Source organism: Uranotaenia lowii, chromosome 2, assembly GCF_029784155.1.
Source record: "Uranotaenia lowii strain MFRU-FL chromosome 2, ASM2978415v1, whole genome shotgun sequence".
Lineage (NCBI taxonomy): Eukaryota > Metazoa > Arthropoda > Insecta > Diptera > Culicidae > Uranotaenia > Uranotaenia lowii.
Genome location: NC_073692.1, coordinates 19683003 through 19693609, shown reverse-complemented (window position 1 = coordinate 19693609; position 10607 = coordinate 19683003). Strand labels below are relative to the sequence as shown.

Genomic DNA, 10607 nt, shown 5'->3' with positions numbered 1-10607 from the left:
TATGACCGCGTAAAAAAACCTTACTGTATTTTAAATACACAAGGAATTTTTTTTTTTTTCTAATTTGTCTTTTACTCAATTTTGAGAATTTTCTCTTCTAATTTTTTCTATTTCATATATTTTTAATTTTCATTACTTAGATTTTTTTCAAATTCGTAGATTCGTTAATATTTGGTCCATCCTGTTCAGGTTATTTTTGTAAATAAGGCGTCAAGCCAAGTTTGTTAAACCGGTGACTCTAACCTGTTTGGCCATTTTTTTCTTAATTATCAATTTGTCGTTGTAATTTTTGATTATTTTAACTAGGTATATAGTTGTTTTCCTCACTTTTCATGATATGTTTAATTTTTGTCAAATTGATCACTTGGTTTTTTTTTGTCTTCTTTTCAAATTAGCCATTATGTCAAATTTTATAGTGTGTTCGTTTTCTCAGTTTTTTTAATCTTTCATTTTTTTTATAGAAAATCGTGAAAATTTGTGATATTCCCCTCGAAAAGGATTTAAAACATTAGTCTAAAGACAAAACAACTTTATTAATACAATTCTATTCAGCGGTTTATTGCTATTTACATTCATTTGTTTAAGAATATTTTTCAAATCGAATATGTAATATACGAGCAAGATATAGGAGAAACACCAAATTATGTCAGCAATTTTCTGGGACCGTATTGATAATTTGGTTCAACGTTCCATATTTTATTTTCACATCACTACCTATGTTGTAGATTAAAATAAAGTTTTTTTTCGTTTATGATCACGATAGAAATTAAACATCACACTACAGAGGCATTCGTATCCTGTTCAATTCTAAACATAATAATAGGAAAAAAATATTCATGTCGTAAGGTTCAACCGAAAAGAATACCCATGGGTTAGTTGCGGAGAGAACATCCTAGATCGGTTTATACAACAGCGTCGTAACGTACTTCTTCCGGTAACGATGGGTGGCACTGAGAACCATGACACCGTCCTTGATCGACAGCGCGTACAGATGATTCAACATCACGTGGTTCGGCTCTGGGAGTAGCGTCGGTTCACACTGCATTGAATTTATCAAATTTTAGTCCATCGTCAAGTGTTCCTTACAAATAATAAGTATTAACTTACCGATAGGGGTGTATCCTTGTTCAGAATAACCTGCAGCAGGTGCGGTGGCAGCACCGGTGGACCTGATTCCTTGCCCCAGGGTTTGCTCGTCGGAATGTCCTGACTGTACTCTTTGGCCTGATCCTTACCGGTGTCCTCGCTGTCCTTGGCCAGCGCTTGGAAAACCTCAAAGTCCGACTGGCGCACCGAAACCAGATTATTCTTGGTACCAACGTCGTTTTCGATGTTTTTCTAGATCAAAATTTGAAATCATTTAAAAAAGATTGTTCAAAAAGGAACAAATCTACTACTCACCAGTCTGGGATCGTGCTTCCATTCGCCATCGACGCAGAACTTGTACTGATGGTCCCCTTCTGGTAGATCGATAATAGTCACAAAGTCCCCATGACTTTTAACCATGGGCAGTGCCTTCCATTCGGAAAACGTTCCACTGATGTAGACCTGTTGGCCGCCACCTTCCCACTTGAAGACGGTCGGCAAAGCGGACTTAAGTCCATCTTCCTCATCCCCCAGGGGCAAACCCGAATCATCGGATACGGTATTGGAGCGCTTGCGGTGTTCCCTAATGAATTCCGGTTCCGGAACCGACTTGGAGTACGAAAACGGTTCGTCCTCTTCGCTGCGTTGAAACGGTAGCCGATGATGGGGGTCCGGTTTCTTGTCGAACACAAACGCCTGCCCGTCCTTGAGAGGAGATCCCGGAATTGGGTCGTGCGAATCGGACTTGTGACGTTCTCGAGGTAGATTACTTCCTGCATTTCCCATTGCGTCTTAAGCGGTGTGGACGTGCTAAAATCAATAAAATATTAATTCTATCATTACTAAATCCATCGAAGGATAATAATAATTGCAAATAATGAGAATAAAGTGATTAATTTACCTTGAAAAGTGTTTTTTGCTGCAAAAATCTTTTATTTCGTTGTTCGTGAACTTTATTTTGATTGGTTCCCTAAAACGAACGAATACAAAAGAAAAAGGATGAATGAATGAGAGTACGCAGCCATATCGTGATGTCATTTGCGCAACACACGCAACCGGAAAATGAACACTCTAGGCCGTTATAACCCAAAACCAAGTTGAAATGCCGCAAAATCGGATGAAACTGGCTCCCGACGAAAATGAGTTTGAGGGGGTTTTCCCAAACTTGAGAATGAACGTCATTCTCGCAACTTAATTTTGGGGCATGTCATTCGGCAGGGATTTTACTTTTCAAGAACCTCTTTTTAAAAGGGAGTATACATTTTCAAAGAAGGAAATTTTTTTTATTCAGTATCAGTAAATTTATTTTTATTAAAAAAAAACTTCTTTCAATCTTGTGACATGCAAGCAGGGATATTTTTTTTAGAGAAAGCAACTTAATAAAACCGAACTTTTAGCCATCGGAAGGCACGATATTAGAATCCGGCCAATCATGTCGAGGATCTAAAATGAAAAAGTAAGAAGATTTAAAAAAGTATGCAATGACAAATATAATAGTATTTAGCTCACCTTCGTAGTAACCGGAACTGCTGAATCCCAAAAATATCGGTTACGGTTCGGATGTTTTTTCATGCAACAGGATGGAGGAAATGATAGACTGAATCGTCACTGTAATTAAGTATATTCATGACTATGGTTGATGGAACGGTAGGATTCATGTCTGGAAAAAAAAGCCTATGCAGAAATCTTCCAGCGATTTATTCAGGAAACACACATTTATAGACTGCAGTATTTTGGATGGTCCCTTCATACAGATATTTACCTAAATGTTTACTGATGCTCCCGATTACAGTAAGTGGACGTTTTAACTATTCTTCCTCCATCCGGACTTCCGGTCAGCTAGTTTCGTTCCATATTTAGGTTAGATTGTTCACTAGTTACAAATCCCCCTGAAGCGCAGATGCAACAGCTGGACACGTCTGGAAAATTCTGAATTAGAATAAAGAAAGTATACAATTAAATCAAAATTACCTTCCATCAATCCAGACCATTTTTTCCAAAGTGACCGACTTGTTTGGGAACAAACGAGACTAACTGTAAACAAAGGGAATTTTTTTTTGCGGCATTCAGTTCGGGCTTCGAACTTTGATTTTGGTTTATTGACAGCAGCCCAAAATTAAGAAAGCCAATCGAACTTTATTTTGATGCGCTGGCATTCTTATTTTTGGGTTGTTTTGATTCTGAGTGAAGCAAGACTAGTTTATTGTCGTTACAGGGAAAAACTGTAAAATCAGTTAAGCGACAATGGATTTTTCTCGGAGTAGGTAAGTTAAACCTAACGTCGGAAGTAGTGCGCTGGATGGCGGGTCACCGTACGATTCCAGCGCACTACTTCCGACGTTAGGTTTAACTTACCTACTCTGAGAAAAATCCATTGTCGCTCAACTGATTTTACAGCGCTGGACTGGCGACACAATATAAATAACCATCGAGAATGAATCAATTAATGCTTGAAAAAAAAAAAATATTTGAATGAATGAGTTCAAAATTTGTTTCATTTAAAGCTGTTAAAATATAAGCAGAAGCTATGATTAGTTCAATCAATTGTCATTCAATTTTGACAATTTTGACAATTTTGAACAGTTTTGACAATTTTGAACAGTTTTGACAATTTTTACAATTTTAACAATTTTGACAATTTTGATAATTTTGACAATTTTAACAATTTTAACAATTCTAAATATTTTGACAATTTTGACAGTTTTGACAATTTTGACAATTTCGACAATTTTGACAATTTTGACAATTTTGACAATTTTGACAATTTTGACAATTTTGACAATTTTGACAATTTTGACAATTTTGACAATTTTGACAATTTTGACAATTTTGACAATTTTAACTATTTTGACAATTTCGTCAATTTTGACAATTTTGACAATTTTGACAGTTTTGACAATTTTGACAATTTTGAAAATTTTGACAATTTTGACAATTTTGACAATTTCGACAATTTTGACAATTTTGACAATTTTGACAATTTTGACAATTTTGTCAATTTTGAACAGTTTTGACAATTTTGACAATTTTGAGAATTTTGACAATTTTGACAATTTCGACAATTTTGACAATTTTGACAATTTTGACAATTTTGACAATTTTGCCAATTTTGACAATTTTGACAATTTTGACAATTTTGAAAATTTTGACAATTTTGACAATTTTGACAATTTTGACAATTTTGACAATTTTGACAATTTTGACAATTTCGACAATTTTGACAATTTTGACAATTTCGACAATTTTGACAATTTTGACAATTTTGAACAGTTTTGACAATTTTGACAGTTTTGACAATTTTGACAGTTTTGACAATTTTGACAATTTTGTCAATTTTGACAATTTTGACAATTTTGACAATTTTGACAATTTTGACAATTTTGACAATTTTGACAATTTTGACAATTTTGACAATTTTGACAATTTTGACAATTTTGACAATTTTGACAATTTTGACAATTTTGACAATTTTAACTATTTTGACAATTTCGTCAATTTTGACAATTTTGACAATTTTGACAGTTTTGACAATTTTGACAATTTTGAAAATTTTGACAATTTTGACAATTTTGACAATTTCGACAATTTTGACAATTTTGACAATTTTGACAATTTTGACAATTTTGTCAATTTTGAACAGTTTTGACAATTTTGACAATTTTGAGAATTTTGACAATTTTGACAATTTTGACAATTTTGACAATTTTGACAATTTTGACAATTTTGACAATTTTGTCAATTTTGTCAATTTTGACAATTTTGACAATTTTGACAATTTAGACAATTTTGACAATTTTGACAATTTTGACAATTTTGACAATTTTGACAATTTTGACAATTTTGACAATTTTGACAATTTTGACAATTTTGACAATTTTGACAATTTTGACAATTTTGACAATATTGAAAATTATGGCAATTTTGACAATTTTGACAATTTTGACAATTTTGACAATTTTGACAATTTTGACAATTTTGACAATTTTGACAATTTTGACAATTTTGACTATTTTGACAATTTTGACAATTTTGACAGTTTTGACAATTTTGACAATTTTGACAATTTTGGCAATTTTGACAATTTTGACAATTTTGACAATTTTTACAATTTTGACAATTTTGACAATTTTGACAATTTTGACAATTTTAACAATTTTAAATATTTTGACAGTTTTGACAATTTTGACAATTTCGACAATTTTGACAATTTTGACAATTTTGACAATTTTGAAAATGTTGACAATTTTTACAATTTTGACAATTTTGACAATTTTGACAATTTTGACAATTTTGACAATTTTGACAATTTTAACAATTTTAAATATTTGGACAGTTTTGACAATTTTGACAAATTCGACAATTTTGACAATTTTGACAATTTTGACAATTTTGACAATTTTGACAATTTTGACAATTTTGACAATTTTGACCATTTTGACAATTTTGACAATTTTAACAATTTTAACAATTTTAACAATTTTGACAATTTTGACAATTTTGACAATTTTGACAATTTTGACAATTTTGACAATTTTGACAATTTTGACAATTTTGACAATTTTGACAATTTTGACAATTTTGACAATTTTGACAATTTTGACAATTTTGACAATTTTGACAATTTTGACAATTTTGACAATTTTGACAATTTTGACAATTTTGACAATTTTGACAATTTTGACAATTTTGACAATTTTGACAATTTTGACAATTTTGACAATTTTGACAATTTTGACAATTTTGACAATTTTGACAATTTTGACAATTTTGACAATTTTGACAATTTTGACAATTTTGACAATTTTGACAATTTTGACAATTTTGACAATTTTGACAATTTTGACAATTTTGACAATTTTGACAATTTTGACAATTTTGACAATTTTGACAATTTTGACAATTTTGACAATTTTGACAATTTTGACAATTTTGACAATTTTGACAATTTTGACAATTTTGACAATTTTGACCATTTTGACAATTTTGACAATTTTGACTATTTTGACAATTTTGACAATTTTGACAATTTTGACAATTTTGACAATTTTGACAATTTTGACAATTTTGACAATTTTGACAATTTTGACAATTTTGACAATTTTGACAATTTTGACAATTTTGACAATTTTGACAATTTTGACAATTTTGACAATTTTGACCATTTTGACAATTTTGACAATTTTGGCAATTTTGAAAATTTTGAAAATTTTGAAAATTTTGAAAATTTTGAAAATTTTGAAAATTTTGAAAATTTTGAATTTTGGCAATTTTGACAATTTCGACAATTTTGACAATTTTGACAATTTTGACAATTTTGACAATTTTGACAATTTTGACAGTTTTGACCATTTTGACAATTTTGACAATTTTGACAATTTTGACAATTTTGACAATTTTGACAATTTTGACAATTTTGACAATTTTGACAATTTTGACAATTTTGACAATTTTGACAATTTTGACAATTTTGACAATTTTGACAGTTTTGACCATTTTGACAATTTCGACAATTTTGACAATTTTGACAATTTTGACAATTTTGTCAATTTTGAACAGTTTTGACAATTTTGACAATTTTGAGAATTTTGACAATTTTGAGAATTTTGACAATTTTGAGAATTTTGACAATTTTGACAATTTTGACAATTTTGACAATTTTGACAATATTGACAATTTTGACAATTTTGACAATTTTGACAATTTTGACAATTTTGACAATTTTGACAATTTTGACTATTTTGACAATTTTGACAATTTTGACAGTTTTGACAATTTTGACAATTTTGACAATTTTGACAATTTTGACAATTTTGACAATTTTGACAATTTTGACAATTTTGACAATTTTGACAATTTTGACAATTTTGACAATTTTGACAATTTTGACAATTTTAACAATTTTAAATATTTTGACAGTTTTGACAATTTCGACAATTTTGACAATTTTGACAATTTTGACAATTTTGAAAATTTTGACAATTTTTACAATTTTGACAATTTTGACAATTTTGACAATTTTGACAATTTTGACAATTTTAACAATTTTAAATATTTTGACAGTTTTGACAATTTTGACAATTTCGACAATTTTGACAATTTTGACAATTTTGACAATTTTGACAATTTTGACAATTTTGACCATTTTGACAATTTTGACAATTTTAACAATTTTAACAATTTTGACAATTTTGACAATTTTGACAATTTTGACAATTTTGACAATTTTGACAATTTTGACAATTTTGACAATTTTGACAATTTTGACAATTTTGACAATTTTGACAATTTTGACAATTTTGACAATTTTGACAATTTTGACAATTTTGACAATTTTGACAATTTTGACAATTTTGACAATTTTGACAATTTTGACAATTTTGACAATTTTGACAATTTTGACAATTTTGACAATTTTGACAATTTTGACAATTTTGACAATTTTGACAATTTTGACAGTTTTGACAATTTTGACAATTTTGACAATTTTGACAATTTTGACAATTTTGACAATTTTGACAATTTTGACAATTTTGACAATTTTGACAATTTTGACAATTTTGACAATTTTGACAATTTTGACAATTTTGACAATTTTGACAATTTTGACAATTTTGACAATTTTGACAATTTTGACAATTTTGACAATTTTGACAATTTTGACAATTTTGACCATTTTGACAATTTTGACAATTTTGACTATTTTGACAATTTTGACAATTTTGACAATTTTGACAATTTTGACAATTTTGACAATTTTGACAATTTTGACAATTTTGACAATTTTGACAATTTTGACAATTTTGACAATTTTGACAATTTTGACAATTTTGACAATTTTGACAATTTTGACAATTTTGACTATTTTGACAATTTTGACAATTTTGACCATTTTGACAATTTTGACAATTTTGGCAATTTTGAAAGTTTTGAAAATTTTGAAAATTTTGAATTTTGGCAATTTTGACAATTTCGACAATTTCGACAATTTTGACAATTTTGACAATTTTGACAATTTTGACAATTTTGACAATTTTGACAATTTTGACAATTTTGACAATTTTGACAATTTTGACAATTTTGACAATTTTGACAGTTTTGACCATTTTGACAATTTTGACAATTTTGACAATTTTGACAATTTTGACAATTTTGACAATTTTGACAATTTTGACAATTTTGACAATTTTGACAATTTTGACAGCTTTGTCAATTTAGACAATTTTGACAATTTTGACAATTTTGACAATTTTGACAATTTTGACAATTTTGATAATTTTGACAATTTTGACAATTTTGACAATTTTGACAATTTTGACTATTTTGACTATTTTGACTATTTTGACTATTTTGACTATTTCGACTATTTTGACAATTTTGACAATTTTGACAATTTTGATAATATTGACAATTTTCAGAATTTTGAGAATTTTGAGAATTTTGAAAATTATGGCAATTTTGACAATTTTGACAATTTTGACAATTTTGACAATTTTGACAATTTTGACAATTTTGACAATTTTGACAATTTTGACAATTTTGACAATTTTGACAATTTTGACAATTTTGATAATATTGACAATTTTCAGAATTTTGAGAATTTTGAGAATTTTGACAATTTTGATAATTTTGACAATTTTGACAATTTTGACTATTTTGACTATTTTGACTATTTTGACAATTTTGACAATTTTGACAATTTCGATAATATTGACAATTTTGACAATTTTGATAATATTGACAATTTTCAGAATTTTGAGAATTTTGAGAATTTTGAAAATTATGGCAATTTTGACAATTTTGACAATTTTGACAATTTTGACAATTTTGACAATTTTGACAATTTTGACAATTTTGACAATTTTGACAATTTTGACAATTTTGACAATTTTGACAATTTTGACAATTTTGACAATTTTGACAATTTTGACAATTTTGAATTCCGAAGGGTGACATTCAAATCCACTTAGGCGACTTCAACGCAAAGATTGGCTCCGATAATCAGGACTTTGAGCGCATCATGGGGCGCCATGGTCTAGGACAGATGAGCGAAAACGGAGAGCTGTTTGTAGAATTTTGTGGCAACAACAACATGGTGATCGGTGGATCGCTCTTCCCCCATCGACCAGCACATAAGGTCACTTGGGTATCCCGAGATGGCCGAACAGAAAATCAAATTGACCACATCTGCATCAGTCGAAAATGGAGAAGGAGCCTTCTTGATGTCCGCAACAAACGAAGCGCAGACATTGCATCCGACCATCACCTCGTCCTTGGCGAGATACGACTGAGGGTTGCGCGTGTCCAACGGCGCGAGGAGAAAGTCGGGTGTCGATACGACGTCCGCCGGTTGGAGAATCCAGAGGTGAAAAGGGCATACGTTGAACAGCTAGAATCCCGAGCCTCGGAACTGCCGACAGACGGAACAGTCGAAGAACAGTGGTGTGGAATCAAGAATGCCTTTATCACGACGAGCCATGGTACTCTCGGTAAAGTTTGTGGAAGACGAAGTGAATGGATGTCGGATGAAACCTGGAGGATGATCGATGATCGGAGAAAGGCGAAAGTCGGAATTGAGCAGGCATGTACCGGGTCAGCCAAAGCAGCCGCCCGCTTACGATATGCGGAGCTGGAAAAGGCAGTTAAACGAGCTTGTAGACGAGACAAGAGAGCCTGGACAAACTCCCTAGCCGAAGAGGGAGAAAGAGCCGCCGCCATTGGAGATATCCGATTATTATATGATATTTCTCGCCGCCTTAGTGGTGCAAGGACTAATGCAAGAATGCCGCTGAAAAACCGAGCAGGTCAGCTGCTGACAGATCGAACAGATCAGCTCAAGCGTTGGACTGAGCATTTTGATCAACTTTTCCGAGTTACAAATAGCAATGGCCAACAGAACCCGCAGCTCGAGGCGCCCACAGTAAGTCGCATTAATGGCGTCAACTCGGAAGCGCCCACGCTGGCTGAAATAGAAGCGGCAATCAAGGACATGAAATCCAACAAAGCGCCTGGAATCGATTGCATTCCTGCTGAAATGCTCAAAGCCGACCCTGCCTTGTCAGCACAAATGTTGCACCGTCTTTTCGCTGACATTTGGGATACTGCAACATTCCCGGCCGACTGGATGCAGGGTATCCTCGTAAAGGTCCCAAAGAAAGGAGACCTAACAGAGTGCGGTAACTGGCGTGGCATAACTTTGATCTGTACAACCCTTAAAGTACTCTGCAAAGTGATCCTGAACAGGATCCAGGAGAAAATCGACGCTACACTCCGACGGCAACAAGCTGGATTCCGATCCGGACGATCATGTGTGGACCACATCACAACGCTACGAATCATACTGGAACAAATCAACGAATTCCAGGACTCTCTTCTGCTGGTGTTCGTTGATTTCGAAAAAGCATTTGACCGACTGAACCACGAAAACATCTGGGCTGCTCTTAGACGACGAGGGGTCCCAGAGAAACTAGTCCATCTCATCGAAGCACAGTACGAGGCATTTTCGTGCAAGGTCTTACACGACG

General features: G+C 31.8%; 1 protein-coding gene and 1 long non-coding RNA gene across 2 annotated transcripts; both read right to left on the bottom strand.

Annotated features, from left to right (window-relative positions):
- Positions 1 to 514: 514 nt before the first annotated feature.
- LOC129749626 (5'-AMP-activated protein kinase subunit beta-1-like) lies at positions 515 to 2100 on the bottom strand. Its single transcript, XM_055744658.1, has 4 exons — positions 1988 to 2100; positions 1402 to 1896; positions 1108 to 1338; positions 515 to 1039 (listed from the first exon to the last, which is right to left on the bottom strand). Exons 2-4 carry the CDS (start codon positions 1870 to 1872, stop codon positions 893 to 895), a joined length of 849 nt encoding a protein of 282 aa, XP_055600633.1. The 5' UTR covers positions 1873 to 1896; positions 1988 to 2100; the 3' UTR covers positions 515 to 892.
- A 282-nt stretch (positions 2101 to 2382) lies between these two features.
- LOC129749631 (uncharacterized) lies at positions 2383 to 3122 on the bottom strand. Its single transcript, XR_008738105.1, has 4 exons — positions 3058 to 3122; positions 2849 to 3005; positions 2596 to 2746; positions 2383 to 2529 (listed from the first exon to the last, which is right to left on the bottom strand). It is a non-coding gene; the product is annotated as an uncharacterized LOC129749631 (long non-coding RNA).
- Between the last annotated feature and the right edge of the window lie 7485 nt (positions 3123 to 10607).